This window comes from Calonectris borealis, chromosome 3 (genome assembly GCF_964195595.1).
Source record: "Calonectris borealis chromosome 3, bCalBor7.hap1.2, whole genome shotgun sequence".
Classification (NCBI taxonomy): Eukaryota; Metazoa; Chordata; class Aves; order Procellariiformes; family Procellariidae; genus Calonectris; species Calonectris borealis.
The window spans coordinates 17,579,039-17,597,736 of record NC_134314.1 but is presented as its reverse complement, the minus strand read 5'-3'; the positions used below and the strand labels follow the sequence as shown (position 1 = coordinate 17,597,736).

The 18,698-nt window shown below is 35.2% G+C and overlaps 1 protein-coding gene across 2 annotated transcripts in view; it reads left to right on the top strand.

Annotated features, from left to right (window-relative positions):
- Window positions 1–18,698, top strand: part of ASAP2 (ArfGAP with SH3 domain, ankyrin repeat and PH domain 2) — a 94,807-nt gene that overhangs the window by 61,931 nt on the left and 14,178 nt on the right. For both annotated transcript variants that reach the window (XM_075145079.1, XM_075145078.1), the window contains exons 12-22: window positions 5,257–5,344; window positions 7,231–7,279; window positions 7,389–7,555; window positions 8,929–9,062; window positions 9,780–9,874; window positions 11,222–11,411; window positions 11,851–11,936; window positions 12,144–12,259; window positions 12,742–12,809; window positions 13,760–13,873; window positions 17,597–17,852. In XM_075145079.1, the coding sequence (XP_075001180.1) occupies window positions 5,257–5,344; window positions 7,231–7,279; window positions 7,389–7,555; window positions 8,929–9,062; window positions 9,780–9,874; window positions 11,222–11,411; window positions 11,851–11,936; window positions 12,144–12,259; window positions 12,742–12,809; window positions 13,760–13,873; window positions 17,597–17,852 (1,363 nt within the window). The remainder of the gene's footprint in view (window positions 1–5,256; window positions 5,345–7,230; window positions 7,280–7,388; window positions 7,556–8,928; window positions 9,063–9,779; window positions 9,875–11,221; window positions 11,412–11,850; window positions 11,937–12,143; window positions 12,260–12,741; window positions 12,810–13,759; window positions 13,874–17,596; window positions 17,853–18,698) is intronic.

The following is an 18,698-nucleotide window of genomic DNA, read 5'->3' as shown; positions in this document are numbered from 1 at the left end:
ACTGTTAATGGGAAAAAAATGGCTTTTTTAATGACTCATTTAGTTCATGTAAACGGTTCGTATTTTACCAGACTATCTAAAAATATAAATTCTAATTTCATTTTTTTGGAAAGATATGGTTGGGCGTTAAGCCATCTTTTAGATATGGGTTAAACAACTTTTTATATTTACAAGACAAACTGAGAGAATACTGACTCTCTTCTCTTCCCCAGATTTGCTGCTATATGGTAATTTGTTATGAAGGTAGCTTTCCTGGGCAGTAGCTGTTGGGGAAAATCAACTCTGAAGGCAACTTCTACTAGAATGACAAGAGATAGAGAGTTAGAAGTCCCTCTTTCTTTGCTACCAATATTTGAAACACATTAACAACTTTTAATATTTATACTTATAATACTTATAAACATAAGTTTTAAAACTTTATACTTTCATAGTTTGGGACCTTTTACACTTGGCTTTGGACTCAGCTGTTTTTGCTTTCCCATAACTTTTCTCTTTTTGTATTGCTTTCTCAAAACTTTTAATAAAGTTTCTTAAGGCAAAAATCAACTCAGTGACAGTATTTCCCACTCTTGGTCTAATAAACAGTCCTGTTTCTTGATCCTGTTATGAACCGTTCTGTTCTTCATCCTGTTATGCCTGTTGCTATGACTACAAGTTGACCCTGGCAGCAAAAATGAATCAATCTGTCATTTGTGCATCTAACCACAAGCTGTTGCCTTCTGAATTGACAACCAGTAGTTGAGGAGAAGTGCAAAACCAGACCTGCAAAGTGGAATTGTTACTGTGGCTTTGGAATTGTCCACCAGTTTTATCCCTGTTCTCATTTGAGTGTATATGAGTGTGTCTTTGTCAGAGAAAAGTCTATTAGTGTTTCTATACTGGTGTCTCCGTGTGCTGTAAATGCGCTTGGCGTTGGACATGCTGGTGGTACCAGTAGGAGTGTGGCTAGGGCAGCTCAGAGCTGGCAGAGGCTACAGAATCCTCTTGTGGAGCAGAATTTTAAAACTTTCACATGCAAGTACAGTTACTGGGTCTACCAAGATACTGCTGTTCTTCTCTTTTTATAAGCTGTCTACCAGATGGTCTAACATTTTTAGAAGCAAAAAGTTCCCACTGAAATCAGTGGAGCCCTAGCTGGAAATCAGTTACTAAGGTAGATACTTAAATGTGAGTTTGGGTATGTGGGTTTCACCGGTTTGATCTTGATCTTTTTCTATTACAAAATTAAAAAAGTACCTTCTTGTTTTAACATACACTCCTAAAAAGTATTTTTACATATTTGCTCACTTTCCCCTTACGTATTGATGGCAGTTTTGTGTAAAAAATTAATGCTTGTTTCATAGCCATTGAAATGGGTAGAAGTGATTTCTGTTTGTTAATAGTTTTCTAGGCTGCTTTGAATGTCTTCTGAGACTTCTGAAGCAACAACATTGATTTCCAAACTTTCTCAGGGTTGATATCTCCTGGTCTCTAAAATATGATGTGTCATTCTCTCTTCCCAGCTGTTCATCAAAATGAACCATCTCTCAGAAATTCAGTTGTCAGTTTTGTTTGCTTTATCAAATATGAATTTGTAAATGCTTTTCCTTTAAAAGCTAAGTATTCTTCAAGGATTTCTGTTCTTTGGTCTTGTAGCCTCTCTTTATGAGGGACTATTTTTTCAGTTAGTTTCTAGAACAGCTATCTTCAGACAGTTGCAGATGCTGTATTCTGACTTAAAATTGCCTGCCAAATGCTCTCCCAATATGGATGGGGAGAATCTGGTTCGTTCTCTGTCAGTCACCCAGCTGTAACACTGAATACACATGTGCAGAAGTTACACTTTTAGACAACTAAAAGTTTCAAAGAAGTTAGCATTCATAGAGCAACGTGCAAGGTAATGGAAGGGTTGGTGGAAAACCAGACGCTGCTCCTTTGTGTAATTATTAGCAGTTGGAAATTTTCTGTCATCTACCTGACTGCAATTTAACATACGTGGATGAAAAAACAATGATAGAAGTAGATTGAACCAAGTAAATACGAATTCCTAAGTGGTTTCCAGATCAAGAAGTCCTCAAAGTTGATTTGTATTTAAAAAGCTTAAATGGAATTTGCTGGTTGTCTGCAAAAAAGGAGTATGAGAGACTCATTATCAAGGAATCTTTTTTTTGTTGTTCTTTCTTTACTGCTGGAAACTTTAATCTACCATTATGATTAACAGGGCAATCTGAAGGCAAAAGAATCTGATTTAATCTTTTGATTCTTAAGTAAATCACTGTGATATCCAGAAAAAATGCACGATGAAATCAGCCAACCAATCTGTTAAGTAAGTGGACACATTTGCTCAAGCCTTTTGTAAAAATCAGCTCTGTATCATGGCAGACCTCGGTGTTGTCGTAGAGGCCTAACCTTTTGATTCCTACACTGTTTGTTGCCAGAAGATATAAGAAGTCAGTTTTGGTGGATGGAGGATTGCAGTTTCTCCGTGAAGGAACACAAGTTGATGCTGAAGTTGGCATGTATGGCATGAGAGGTGGCAGCACATCTTTTCAGGGTGTTGGTGTGTTAACATGGATGTCCAAAAATTCACTAGTAGTCTGAAATTTAATCATCTAATCAGAGACTCAAGCAGGAAAATGAAACCCAGAGGTTTCAAACAAATGGTGTAATAGCACTTACGCATTTGTTACCATTTTCTATTTTTAGTGTCTCCTAATCGTACCAAAAGTCTGGTTCAACCTACAGCCTAGTGTGGCTGAGGAATTTATACAGGCTTGCCTTCCTTTGTCTTGAGGCTCTAACTTCTCCCCAAGCAGCATCTGCCGTGTGATGGAAGTGTGTTGTCCGCCAAGTAACGGACACGTCTTGGGGAGGCAGGTGGGGAGAGGCTGTTATTCAGCCACAGGATAAAAGCATGAATGTGGTGGTATCAGTCACATGCGAAGATCTCAGGGTTTTTTAATACCCTTGTTAATGCTGACATCAGGTTAGGAGGTCCTCAGTTAAAAGCTTTGGAATATGTTTGTATTCCAAGATCAGCACATTGGCCCAGGACGGGTTTTAGGTTGTTGCAGCCATTTCTTTGGGTTCTCAGATCCTGATATGGAGTTCTTACGCTGCATTCTCCTATCCAGAGGAACAAATTCTTGTGTATATTCGTCCTTCAGACCTTCTGAAGCATTTTGGTGGATCCATTTACAACTTCATATTTCATAAGTTACAGAAAACTAGTTAGGTCCTGAATGCGCTTCAGATCCAAAGTCCTGGGGCAAGTGGATTCTTTCTTAACCTGAATTTACTTGCATTTTTGCATTCTCATAGAGCCTGTGAGAAAGGTATATATGAGTTGCCTGGTGACTTGTTTACCAAATACTTGTATTTTGATTTTTGTTTGCTTTATTTTGTATTTTCATTACAGGCAGCTTCTAGACACTTCTTGGACAAACACTTACATCAAAAATGTAAACACTGGAAACTTCAGTGCTATGGCTATTAAGTATATTTAAATATAACTAAGAAAATGGGCCCAGGCTGGCATTTTCAAGATGTTTTCTTGTACGCTTCTAGTTACAAAGAACTCTTGTTCTTGATAGGCTAAAATAATGAAAACAGTAGTAAAACTAGTAGTAGTTGTACTATTACTACTAGTAAAACTAGTTTTACTACTAAAAGGAATGTCTGGAATTTGAAAAGCTATTTACTAGGCAGAGAATACAATGTGGTTGTCAATTAATTGTCCTCTTGCTGCCTCCAAAACCTCTCTTGGGTACAATTTATTTTACATTGCCCAGCAAGTGACCTGCAGGTTTGTTGTTTCAAAGCATGCATGACTTTGTTATGTCTGCGCTTATGTTGGGCAAAGCATGAGCGTACTGTTTTTCAAGGACACCATGCTTCTTTTTTTTTTCTTTTGTTTTTTTAAACAGGAAAAAAATACGTAATTGTTTCCCTTCTTATGTTTCTCCATGGTTTTGATTTTTTACTGGTTTTCAGGCACAATGATGTTGTTCTTTTTTGGCCAGCTACATCGTTTTATCAGATTGTTTCAAGGAAATCTGTACTCTTCAGGCATGTTCTCCTTTTTTGAATGAAATGTTTTCATCAATAAATTTAGAAGAGATTGAGAAGATGTACGTTTCTTATGATTCATTGCAAGTTAATTACTTTATGTGGTAGTTCAGCTTCATTTGATAATGGTTCTTGTTTAGATGATTAAATCTTGTTTTAGCAACTTGATAGATTAAAATTGTTAGAACGCAACAATAAGTATGGTAGTGTGTTTATGTATATTGCTATCTTTATAATAGTACTTTCCTAATGATTTAAATGAATTATAATTTTTCAGATGTTATTGTCTAGAGCAGAGCCTCTCTAGTTAAATCTGCTTTCTGATTTAATTATTCTACAAGAAAAGTGAAACTAGTTATTCATTGTAGCAAATGCAAGCCATTCCGCAAGTCAAGGTTGCAAACATAACATCTTACGGTCCTACCCCAGGTCTGTAGAACAGGCAGGTTAAGGGAAGGAAGAGATTAGCGCAGAGGTGCTATTTGAAAAGTTTTTGTAGCCTGTATGAGACTTTTTCAAAATGAAGTTTGCTTGTGCATTTTGCTTTTAGTAAAACATTGCCACTTTTTATTCAATAAGGAAACAGCTGAGAGGAACTTGACTAGAAAATGTGTATCGTTATGGAATGTATTTTGTTTCACTACATTTTTTGATAATTAAATATCTCAGTTTAGTTTTGCATATGTTTGTTGCAAGACTGCTCTGTGCAAACTTCTTATTTTCCTTCAATGTGTCCCTTTAGTGATTTAAAAATTGAGAGTTTGTTCTAAACTGGTTATCTAGGCTCTCTTTAAAGACATTAGCAGGAGTTAAATTATTAACTAATTTTTTTAAACTAAATTTCTAAATGTTAGAGGATTAAACTTACATAAAATTAATCTGTCTCTTTGTCATACCTGGTTCCTTCAGATAAGTGTTACTGGTAAGGTGATCAGAGTAGTGATAATCGAAGTGATTCTACCCCTCTCCTCTTTCAAAATTCTAGTGTCTATCCAGTTATCAGTGAACAAAATAGCCAAATATAAGAAAATGTAGTTTCTAAACCATGATGCAGAAGAAGACATAAATCAAAACCTGGGTACCTTAAAAATTAACATAACGACCATTTGTCAAGTCTTTCTGGCCAGCGGGATGTTATCCTATGTTTTTGGACTGCAGGGCTCAGTCAGTATCAATATACTAAAATGTGTATACTTTATCTTCAAATAGGCTAACCGACCTCCAGCAAAGCTCAATCTGTTAACCTGCCAAGTGAAAACAAACCCAGAGGAGAAAAAATGTTTTGACCTCATATCACGTAGGTTTGTTGTTTAGGTCTTTTTACTTGCAGCTAATATCAAAGGGGGTTGCATTATTTTTGTAGATGTGTCGATAATCCACTTAAACGTTTTTGCAATTGTAGAATGCTTCCCTTTATAAAATGCCCTTCCTATGATGACTTACCATTTCACTTACTTTAGCATAATGGAACTAACTACCTGTTTCTTTGGAAAACCACTTGTTTTTAAAGCTATCTTTACTCCTTTGTGTCATTGTGTGCTGCTTTACAATAGAGTAACGATATTTTTGCTGTGACATCGTTCTTTATATTGAAAATGTCACAGCTGATCATGTTGGAAAGTTACGACTTTTGTACAAGATCAGAAGAAGCTTTTAAAACGTGACAAAACTGCTTAAAATTTGAGCATAGTGGTTGCTATGTAGCTGTGAAGAAAATACCGAAAACTTATTTAGTTTTATTATCTCACATTAGATATAAAGGTGAGATAAAGAGTCTACATATTAAAAACACCAAAACTGAGTAATTTGGGGAGCTGAAAGGGATGATACGAAATTATATAGTAGAATGTTTCCTTTGTTTTCTCACTGGGACATTTTAGTATTATATTTATGGGCTCAATACTACAACTACATTACTAAAATATATATCTCAAATTATTTGGGGAGAAGAGTATAAATCTATTCCTCATTTGTTCCTTTGTCAGAGAATAAAGTTCTTTTCTATTGGTAAATGTAAGATACGCTACTTACGTTAATAGACTAGTACTCATGTATGCAATATACAGTTTTTCCATTTCTGCTCAAACAAGTGGTCTTCCTTGTTTACTTTTGCACTTTCTTTCTTTGTTGATTACCATGTTACATTTTGCCCAATATCAGTTTATCGCAACATTATAATTTGTCCCATCATACATATGACAAGGCATAACCAGCCTCTTAGCCTTCTCCAGGTCACTTCTTCACTTTGTTTTGCTATAGAGTTTAAAAACATACCTTGTTTTTTAAAAACTGCAAATTGCTGTATCATGGCAAGATAAAATCTCGTATTCTTTATCTAGCACTTTCCTTTCTGTCCTTTCATGTATCCTCACTCTCTTAACATTTTCCATGTTTGAAACTATTTTTAATACCTTTTTGCCTGAATATTTTTCAAACTTTATGAATTTTCAACCTAGAATATCTTTCTGCCAGTACCTTTACCTCTGTTCCTCTCATCAACTATACTAATTTTAAGTCCAACTCAATCACCAAACTGTATCATATCTCATTTGTTTCATAGACTTAAAATGTATTGTGCTTTTTTCTTTAATAGTACACTATGATAACAATGCTTAGAATTATGAAAGTAGTAGTAAATTGAAATTTTTTAGCTTGATTTAACTGAAACAGCTTGGGGCTTATCCTGATTGTAGTTTGGGCTTTGTGTCTGTCAAATTTGTTTTGTCATTTTTTGGTTACTGCAGTTTTAAGAGCTCATTTGGAAACTTTAAATCTTTCTTATATACACAGATAAACTCAAATACGGACTCTATATTTTAGTCTCACACATCACCACCCCCAGCAGAACTTTAGACTTGTGATTATTGAGGTTATATCTAGAACACGGAAAAATTACTATGCTCTCCTGCTGCTTATGTGATAGAAGCACAGCACTGAAGAAAACAGTTTCTGTTTAAAGAGCAACAAGCCACCTTGTGTAAATGTAGGTACAAACATAGATGAACTGTAGGTAGTATGAGTGAAACTTGCTAAATAGACCTTTTGCCTGTCAACACTCCAGTGATGAGACTAGAGACCTCAGGAGTCATACATCAATTAATTTTAGATTTTTCTGAGAGATTTCTGCAAAATCAGTTTTTCAGTCATTTTTTTTAATCAGTATGTGAATTTTTTTTTGTGCAGACGACAGGACATACCACTTTCAAGCAGAGGATGAACAGGAATGTCAAATGTGAGTTACTTTGCTAATTTTGTTTCTGATACTGGTGTTCTACTGAGACGTTACCTTGAACTTTAGAAGTGCCAAAACATTTAATAGCAAAATATTACTGCCATTTTAGATGGACATCTGTGCTACAAAACAGCAAAGAGGAAGCTTTAAATAATGCATTCAAAGGAGATGATAACACAGGAGAAAATAATATTGTCCAGGAACTGACAAAAGAAATTATATCTGAAGTCCAGAGGATGACTGGAAATGATGTGTGTTGTGACTGTGGAGCACAAGGTGACTCAATTAAGCATATTTCTAATTGGTAAAAATTCTATGTCTCATGAGAGTATTTAAGCTGATGTTTTATGCTTTCACTTTTACTCCTTATCTCACAAAGATTACAGAGATAGTAGAATACGCTAACAATTTAATTGCACTACTTTATTAAGACTGATTTGCTATATGCATATTGTCAGTGGGAAGAAAAGTTACAAAGATGCTTATTTTTCTCCCATGTATTTTGCTAATTGTAACTTTTGCTTATATAAATCAATTGAACTTATTTTATTAGCCCATATTTTACGTAAGATTTAAGTAGAACTTGACAGCAGTAAGATACTTCAAGCATTTTACTAATACATCTCTTTTTTTTTTTTTTTTTTACTTTTTATGTTTGACTTTGAGAGTCAAAGATGTCTAAGACTATGCTCATTTGGAAAAGAACGCACCTGCTGACTATGGTTTGCAGTGTTGGTTTTTGTTGATCGATGATTTTCTACTTTAATCCTCTTCAAATTATTTTTTAAATTCTGCTGTTTCCTGTGTTCTTTTATGACACAGAGGCACTGCAGGACTTAGGTTTTTTGATCTGAAACTGTGGCTGAAAACATCAGATCTGAAGCTGTGTGCACTTTATAAATCAATAGTAACTTCCAGCAATAGATACAGTATAAAACTATGGGAAGAGTCAATCCTGCTGTCTTTAAAGGAGAAAAGTCTAAATAGCTATTAACAAACCTTTATCAAATACATGAATTTCAAAGCTGTCTAAATCTTCAGAAATTAATTATTTGTCTGGAAGATGAGGGAACGTTATAGCAAGAATGCAAAATACCAGGAGAAAAGACAAGCAAGGGTAACGAAAGGAGAGGGATGAGCCTTACTATCTTTGAAATAGTTGAGTGAGAATCCACTGTAGTGTGGTGCTGTATGTATACTTCAGAATCACTGCTGCTTCATTTAGTCTAAAGTCTATACTTGAAATACAAAAAGAAACCCTGTAGGCATTGTTATTTCAATTTGAACTGCACTTATACCCTATACTCCCAATTGAGAATGTGACACCATTATATTGGTGATGGAAAATTGCAGTTCCTGAAAGCCGTGTGGAAAATGACAAACTGGACTGTTTGAGCCAGCTCCCTTGGAGGGCAATGTCCTTTACAGGGAAGAAAAAAAAAAATCTGCATCTTTACTTCTTTCTCTATTAAAGAAATCCTGGTTTGTGTTTCCCAATAGAGTAAATGCAAAGACATAAATTAAAAAAAACCCTGATAATTCACATACAGGAATCTTATTTTACAGAATTTAATTTCTGTATACTACATTTTCTAGAATTAAATAATTGCCTGAATAAATTTTAATTCTGTGGGTGCTTTCTGTTTCAGATCCTACCTGGCTTTCAACAAATTTGGGAATTCTAACTTGCATTGAATGCTCAGGAATCCATAGAGAACTTGGTGTTCACTATTCCAGAATGCAATCACTTACATTAGATGTACTGGGAACATCTGAACTTTTGGTAATCAAATTGCTTTTAGTAACTTAAAAATAGTGCTATAAAATACTTTCAACACAAGTATACTTTTGTCACTTTAATGATATGTTGTTCCAGTCTTGAAACTTGCCTCTGGATAAACGTAATTTAAGAAAGCTTAATTTTTCAAGTCTAAGGGAACCTCCTGGAACATAGTGTCTTACTGTAAACTTTGCCTGATCTTAGAATTCAAATTTTTTGTGTTTCCAAGTCTTTTTACCCTTGGTTGCTTTTTAAAAGAACACAGCTGTTTGAGATACAAATGTGCCTCTCAGATTAAAAATTGAAGGACTTCACAAATACTTATCCCATTAATTATTTAGCATTATTTTAGAAGAGAACTGTAATCCTCAAAGGAAGAAAATGTACTCAGCTTTGCTACACAAAGACGTTACCACATATCAGCTGCTCTGTGGCAGTTCGTATGTATGTTCTTACCCAGGACAAAGTATTTTGCATTTATTATATGAACTGGTGTCTTGGAGGATTATTCTGCAGTTACTTGTTTGTGTATTAAATTGCAGCTGAAAACTGACCTCCAAAAAGGTACCTAATCTGTTCGTGACCGCTGACGTAGTAGCAGAACTAGGAATCAGAAACAAAAAGTCCCAATTCCGATTTTCCCTTTGCCTCCCACTAGTATGTGCGTGGCCAATAACTGAACATGTTTATTAAGTGAGCTGTGGATTTTTTTTTTAACAGCTTGCAAAGAATATTGGGAATGCTGGGTTTAATGAGATTATGGAATTCTGTCTGCCAGTTGATGAGATGGTCAAACCTAATCCAAGCAGCGATATGTAAGTAAAGAGCCACTACTTCTGAAAAAGGCAGGCATTTAATTTAATATTGCTAATGGGTTGTGCCATTATGGTTTGCACCAGCAGGCCATGGAAGATGTATAATGTCTTATATATAGCCTTATAGCCAAGCAGTAAACCTTTTTTCTGATGCTTTGCATGTCTGTTTTATTGAACTTTAACTGAATGTACCTTCTCTAATAGTAAGAATTATTTTACCAACTCTTTGAATCATGATTTGTGGGACAGAAACAAATTAAATATGACTTGTTGGGAATTTTAAAGACACACACAAGGGTAGGGAAACACCTAATGTTTGGGAACTACACCTAGGACTTAAGTCTGTAACTATGTGGAATAAAGACAGAACATTTAATTGAATTCCTCGAAAACACTGAACTGTGATGGCAGAGACACAGCAAGGACAGCTGCCTACTTGGCTGGATACTACTCCATCATAAAAGAGCTAGTAAATGATACAGAAACAAACCCAGAAGAATTGGCTTTGGTTGAAGCTGATTTTACGTTATCTGGACTTTCATCGTTCTGATAGAATCAATGTTAAACCATGCAGTTTAAATGATTTTTGATTACCACTATCTATAATAATACAGAATATTAATATTAATAGTTAAAATTACTAATAATTTACTGAATGTGTACATCCCAAGAGCTGGTAAGGAATTATGCCTTTGGGAGCCATGCAAGCTCCTGCCTTGCTGTGATGAGTAGTCACTTGTTAGTTGGGTATCAACAGCAAAAGTGATAACTCATGTGCTGATTCAAGTGTACTAAGTTTTCATCTCAGTTTAGAGGTGAAACTAAAAACTCCACTACGTTCTCCCTGTTACGGTTGTGGTGAAGAGTTGCTGTACAGGACATACTCACTGCTGTGAATACAGATCCAAGGCCTGGATAGTCTGTGGGGAGGTATAAGGCAAATTTTTGTATCCCATGCCTTCCATCCCTTTCCACCATGTGTAGGAGTACGAGTCAGGTAAACATAAACCTGCCAGGCTGCTGTTAGCAAACGAGCATTATGAAGCTTTGATGTATCTTCTGTACATAGAGCTGGGTAGTCTTGATCTCAACTTCACACTAGAGTTCAGAGGGGAAAATTCATGGTCTGTCTTCGTATTGGATATTGGATTCATCTTCTGTAGCTACATTTCATACTGGAAATACGAGACTGCATGTCTTACATGCATATTTAAAAATAAAAATTATCATAATGAGTGAGAAATAGTCTTTCCCAGATTTTATTTCAAAAGACTTGCATGTATTTATGGAAATTTTAATGTGTATCTTCTGCTAAAAGTTATAGAAGTAAATTATATTCAATTTCAGGAATGCAAGAAAAGATTATATTACTGCCAAGTATATTGAGAGAAAATATGCAAGGAAAAAGCATGCTGACAATGCAACTAAATTACATGCTCTTTGTGAAGCAGTCAAATCAAGAGACATTCTTGGGTTAGTCCAAGTATATGCTGACGGTGTGGATCTCACAGAAAAAATTCCACTGGCCAATGGCCATGTAAGTGTTGTAAATTTTATTAGACAACTTGTTATAAGTGCAATAATGTTTCATTAATTAAAAAGGACTATTTTTTCGTAGTTGAAAATAAGATTTGAAACACTGTTCTGAACACTTGTCCTTTTGATGATGTAATTTAACAATAACAAAAGAAGATATTAAATAGTTTAATCTAAAATTAAATACTATCATATTTTACATGTATTAAAACATTAAACGTTAAATAATTCAATAATCTATTTGTTTTCAACCCATTTGTTTGTTTAAAGGAACAAAAGGGAAGAAATAAAAGTCTTCACAAGAGATGTTTTAATCTGAATAAAACATGTCTGATTATTTTGAAATTAAATGTTTTAATTGATCTAATTTATGTCTTAATAAAATTTCTGCTTCTCTGTAGATCAGAAGAAACAAATGTGTTCTTTTATTTTATTCTTAGGAGCAAGACGAAACAGCACTTCACCTTGCTGTTAGGTCAGTTGATCGAACATCCCTTCATATAGTTGACTTTTTAGTTCAGAACAGGTGAGTGTATGGAAAGCTATTAAAATGTTACTGATACTGCTTTTATGTCAAGTAATACAAATACTAAATGAATACAAGTACTAAAACTAATTCTAGTATTTACAAATGTAATTTTATTCTTTGAAAATCTTGTAATGAGAGAGGTTTTATTAATATAGGGTAGGAAACTAAGTTTAATCAGCTTTCTTCTTTCTTGTACTCCAATAGTGGCAATCTAGATAAGCAAACATGTAAAGGTAGCACAGCCCTGCATTACTGCTGTCTGACGGACAACGTTGAGTGCCTCAAACTGCTGCTGAGAGGGAAGGCTTCTATTGAAATAGGTAAAAGGGTAATGTGTACTTCAATTTCATATTTGTCACCGCTTCAGATAAGAAACAGTGAAGGTGGAATAAGTGCATTTTCTCCTCAATTGTTTATCATAATTCTGTGAATATAATCTTCGTTATTAAAAAAAAATCAATATTCACTGTTTATTTCAAGTTTAAAATTGACTTATACATTACACTTGCTTTTTAAACAAATCTAGATAAGTACCAAGATTTTCAACTGATATCTTGTTGCTGAGTTATATACTGCCATTTCATGGCTATCATTCCATATATATGGCATGTTGAGTTGCTACTGCCTGAAATGTTCAGAGGGTTGATGTGAGGTTGACCTACATATGAAGGAAAGAGATTAATTTAAGAGTGTGTTGGTCTAGTACTTCACTATGTACCTGCAGGTTTGTCTTTATCTTTAGTAATGGACATGTTAATAGTGACGCCTATCATCATAACGTTCTTTTCTTGCTGTAATATAGCTAATGAATCAGGAGAGACGCCACTTGATATAGCTAAACGCTTAAAACATACTCACTGCGAAGAGTTGGTAAGTGTTGCATCTTTCTGTGTGTTTGTGCATTTATAAGCAGAATCATGTGTGAATATTTAACAGTCTACAGTTGAATATTCAACAAATATATTCCAGATGGAATAGTTGTATGCTTAGAAATAGTTACATGCTTATGTCAAGTTATATGCTTTCAAGAAGAAAATTATATTTCTTTTTAGATGCTTTGGAAATGCTAAGCTTCTTGGGGCCAGGAGATGATTCTGTTTGAGCTATTAGTCCCAGATCCACAAGTGTCTGACATCCCACTGAAATCTAATCACTAAAGTACTTTTTATGGGTGAAGGCTATGGATGAAGGCCATTCTCTTGTTGCACAGAGAAGTTGTGGATGCCCTGTCATTGGGAGTGCTCAATGTCAGGTTGGATGGGACTTTGAGCAACCTGATCTAGTGAAAGATGTCCCTGCCCATGGTGTGGGAGGGGCGGACTAGATGGTCTTTAAAAGTCCATTCCAACCCAAATTATTCTGTGATTCTATGAAGAGATGTTGGCTACCATCACTACTTTCAGTAAGCAAGAAAAATGGATTAGTGGGGTCAAGGCTTCTTGATAAGTGAGTCTGATCCAAAAAAACTGTCATTGCAGTTAATTTCTTTGACTTGCAATTTCTAAATCAAAGGAAATAGGATGTGGTGCTTATTGTCAGAAAATGGAGAGTGGACCTGCAATGGAGAATGGACCTACAATGGTTAATGAAAAGCCCAATTGCTTTTGATTTATTTGTGTTGTGTTTGATCACAGACCTTTAAACTTACCAGAGTGCAGTGACTTCCTGATTACTGAAATCTGTTTTTAAAATGAAAGTAATATTTGTACTTAGAAACTAAGGTTCCTTCTATATGTGGTTTTTGTTTGTTTTTAAATAAGTTGTTTTAAAATAAGTACTGCACATAACATAGGTGTCAACAGTCATCTTCTTTTCTTTAGCTTACTCAAGCACTGTCTGGAAGATTTAATTCTCATGTTCATGTAGAATATGAATGGCGGTTACTCCATGAAGATCTGGACGAAAGTGATGATGATGTGGATGAAAAACTGCAGGTTTGTATCAATACATTATTATTTTTCTGTACACATACCTGCATAAGCATGATTTTCATAATGATTTCAATAACACTACTTTTTGCTATAGATATGAAGACACTGTGAAATAAAGTTCTGTAGTAAAATGTAGTAGCTTAAATTTTAGCTCCTTAAAGTATAGTTTGTCTTCTTTTTTCTCTTTAATGTAAGATATAAAACATATGACCGTGTGGTGATAATCGAATTATGATTAGCCAGATGTGATATCTTTTTCTTAATGGAGTCAATAGTTTGTTTCAATACATCAGGAGTATTTAGATATGCTGATCATGAAGCAGAACTAACATGAGCTGGGAAAATTGCCTTTACAAAGAGAGGCACCTTATAGTATCTCCTCATGTTTGTGAAACAGCTCCAGTCGATGGCTTTAATTTTGGAACAGTTTATGCATTGGCGTGTCTTCAGTGGAACTACAGTTGTGCATTAAATAAGCCACGTCATTAATAGCAGAGTAGGGTCTAAATTCTGAATCTTCATGTAAAAATATTTTTGTTTTTCTCCCTTTTCATATCTGAAATTTCTGGTGGTGGTGTGGTGCTGTTGGATCCGGAATCACAGAATAGTTGGGGTTGGAAGGGACTTCTAGAGGTCATCTTGTCCAACCTCCCTGCTAAAGCAGGGTCATCTAGAGCCAGTGCCTAGGATCATGTCCAGATGGCTTTTGAATATCTCCAAGGATGGTCATATTACAAGTATGACAAAGTATTCCAGTAGCGTAGAAACTTCATTGCATTTTGCAAATTTAATTTCCCAATTTGGGGACCAACTTCAAAAAATATTTAAGCACCTAAACATACAGACAGGGAACAAACTACCGTGTCTTGATATCTGAACAACACTTAAAAATGACTTGGATTTCTAAGGGCCAAGTCATTTGAAATGACATATAGGCTCTTAAATATTAATGACATTCTGAAACTTTCATAATCTGAAGTATTCCATATAAGTATTGAATACATGTTTTTGTTCTTTTTGTGTGTGCGGTGCTCTAATCGCTTATACCTTTTCTGCTTCCTTTAAAAAGTGCAAGGAATACACAATAGGCTTTATATTATTTAATCTTCAGGTGTTAGGACAACCTTTTTTTCTCTTGAAAGTAGCTAACAAAAAACCCTTTCTCTTCTGGATAATGAACTTTGACTTTTTTCTTTCTACAAGTTTTAGCATTTTAGTACTTCTCTTGCGAAGTCCCCTATCTCAGCTAGGGCATGAATTGCTAATACGTAATTAATAACGTAAAACCAAATCTTGCGTGTTGGATTTTTCTTTGTTTTCAGAAATATTAAAACCTGACAGTCATGGGTTCATTTTCTTTGCCTTCACAGAATGTCTTTAAAAATGCTAGGCCATCAGATCATTGGATTGGCTTAATGTTTTGGAGACTAATTTTGACATCAGTAAGTTTCCTCTGTTGCAAAATACCAATTTTGCAAGATCCTGTCTGCATAGGATTCTTCTCCCCGTGTCCTGTCTCTTTAGTCCAAGATAGCTATTACCTCTGGTGCTTGACTGGAACTAGAGTTAGCAACAAAGAGCAAAAAATGTGTCACAAGCCATCCCTTTCAAAGCACAATTGCTACCTTCTGAGAATTTTCTTAAGATTTTTCTTGAGAATTTTGGTATCTGTGCAAGAATCTGGAATCTGTGAGCTGCTAAATCCAGTTCTTCTGGGTGAGCTTTCATATTATATCCTAGTATTTATGTATTCCTGTATATTGTATCACCATCCAGATAATAACAGCAGTAATGATGACCTATTTGATAAAGCAGCTTGAAACTTTCTGTTATGTTTTAGAGATTTCATTTTTTCCAGCTGTAAAACCTTTTGGGTACTTTACAACTAGATATCTAGCATATCCCTATCTGAGACACTTTAAATTTTTATTTTTGATCTGTTTTTTCCTTCATTGTTACCACTTGCCTTCTGCACTTGAGTGTTCTCTTTTTGGCTAGTCCCTGAGCTCCACCTCATATAGGAAGTTATCTGCTACTCAGCAATGAGGCTAAAGTAATGAAACTGCTACTTCACTGCCCACTATTAATAGGCTTATACTACAGGGACTTTGAAAGGAGATTAAGGACTATTAATCACAGTCACAGTGTCTGTGACTACATTGAATGCACTGGTGAATCACATCAGAGTTCTGTTTAAAGATGTCAAGCTACTGGGCTTGTGTCTCTTTCTGGTAAAGCAATTGAATAGATTTTGTAATCTTTGTCAGAAAAGGTCATGTCTGAAATTGAGGTTCTTTTAGTCCAGAATTTTTCCAAAAGAGCGTCTTAACCTCAAGGAAGGCTAGGACAATCCAACTGGTTTCTGCTGTGGTTCCACACCCCGGCTGCCTGGTCCTACCTCATCTTTTGCTTCTATTCTGGCACACATTTGTCCCTGTATTGAGCTGTTTCAGTTCGGTAAACCAGTGAAAAGCTAAGTCAACAAAAGAAGAAAGAATTTTCTGCTGGTTTAGAAAGCAGAAGCAAGTTTCAGAAAGGGCTGAAACAAATACCAGAACCAGGGCAGTGGAGAGGTCAGGAAATGGAGAGTGTCAACCAGTGAGGAGTGAGGCTGCTAAGCCAAGTAAAGGTAGGGATTAATGCGTCTGGCTGTCACATACATCATTCTAATAAATCTTTGAACTATAATGCTGTGTTGTAACATGTCTGAAGGCCCTACATGATCAATCCAGAGTAAGTGTTGCATATATTCAGAGGAAAATCAATTGCTTATTTGTGATACTGTTGGTGTAAATCTTTATTCTGCCTAAATGCTATTACTATAAATGGTTATTCTAATTTCATACAGACAGTACATCAGTGACGTGTTTATCTAACACTATTTCTAAAGGCATATTTATGCTTTCTGAACTGTGGATTGTTACAACCCATTCCTGTACTAGCCACATGAATTTCTAACTCCAGCTATTTTAATTATCATTTGATAACAATAATTACTATGCTTGCTGTTGAAACAGGAAAAATAATGCTAAGTGTGCATAGCAAGCAGATGACTTGCTGTAAATCTCAAAGACAACTAACTAGATCTCATGTGATAATGTGCATGGGATGAGCAATGTTCCATCCCAGCTGCCAATTGAAGTAATCTCCTGAATTTGTCCAGCAATATTAGTGAGCTAAAAAGAGTTCATGAGAAGTGTTGGCTTCTAATTTGTTGTAGGTTGAGGTACAGGTAGAATACTTAGATGCAATTGTGTCCGGTTTTTGAGATCATGAGCATCTATTTTGGATCTAATGCTGCTGAACTTCAGATGAGGCTCAGGATCTTCAGTTGTGTATTTACTTTTGAAAATACTGTCTGGTATTTTGACGCAGGGAAATTTTACTTGATCCAGTCTGAATATCTATATTGACTATCTATAGGAGTATAGTCCTGTGTATATAAGGTTACAGTATTATCCTATAGGAGTATACTACAGGAGGAAATGAGAAAATGATAATTGTTTTGAAATGCAATTCATATTTAATCTTTTTTTTGTTAATGTGTGCAGTTACTTTGTCTTGAAGAGGGCAGAACATAGGTTTTAGATTACGTATTAAAAGCAACAAAAATGCGTTTTAGAAGCCATTTTTTCTTTCTAGAAACTAATAACTTTCTATAAACTAATAAATAAAATGAGTACAACTCATGTGGTATCAGTGAGTACTTTTGTTATTGTGTTTAAGCAACCCAGTCCCAATCGGAGGGAGGACAGGCCTGTCAGCTTCTATCAACTTGGATCAAACCAACTTCAGCCTAATGTAGCATCCTTGGCAAGAGATGCAGCGAACATTGCTAAGGATAAGCAAAGAGGATTTATGCCAAGCATATTACAGAATGAAACATACGGAGCAATACTTAGTGGCAGTCCATCTCCCGTTCAGCCTGCAGTACCTGTTACAAGTAGTGCACCTCCTCTACCTCCAAGGAATATTGGCAAAGGTACTAACACCGGAAAATATCATTGTATGTTAGAAGAATGGAATCATAACATTTTTTTTATTATTACATTTTTAGGTTTTCTTTTACAGTTATTCTGCACAGGTAAGTATTGGAACAGTTTATTGATGACTTCATTTTATATACTTGAAGTGAATCTGCACAACCTGTTCTGAGTTTGATTTTCAGTATACCTGCAAGAAAGTACACAATAGTGTTTGGGAAAACAATGCCTAGGTAACATCGATAGAGTTAAACAATTTATTAAAAGGAGGGCTGCAGTGAATTTAGTTCAGCAATTTTTTTTTTGTTGTATTCCATCTTCTTATACTTCTGTTTCTTGAAGATGTCAGAGTTCAATTTAAACAATTTCAATAGCATTTGGCTGCTGTGGAAAATTGCTTAAGACCTGGGAGAATGGAGAGTGTATGCAGCACATGAGAGATTTTAACCTTGCAAAGTCTTCTCTTAACAAATATATGCTTCAAGGTTGTTGAAATAAAAGTGTAAGTGTCATGATGTGGAGAACCGGATGATTTTAGAGAACTGGTAGCTGACCTGAAAATGTAACTGCCAATTACTGGTTATACCCTGATCAGCAGAACAATGTAAAATGCACTTGTCTCATCCTGGTTCAGAAGGGCTGTGTGCTTGCAAATCTACCGTTAGAGCTAATGCTGAACTTGTTTCTTATCTTCATGTATAATCTGTTTGGGTTGTATTAAAGAAATATAGAGAAATCTGTATATGTCCTCTTTGTACAGTACATGTTTGGTGCATTTCATTGTTTTAATACCTTTATTAATCCAGCAGCTTTCATGGATGCTAAATTTATGTAAAGTTAAATTC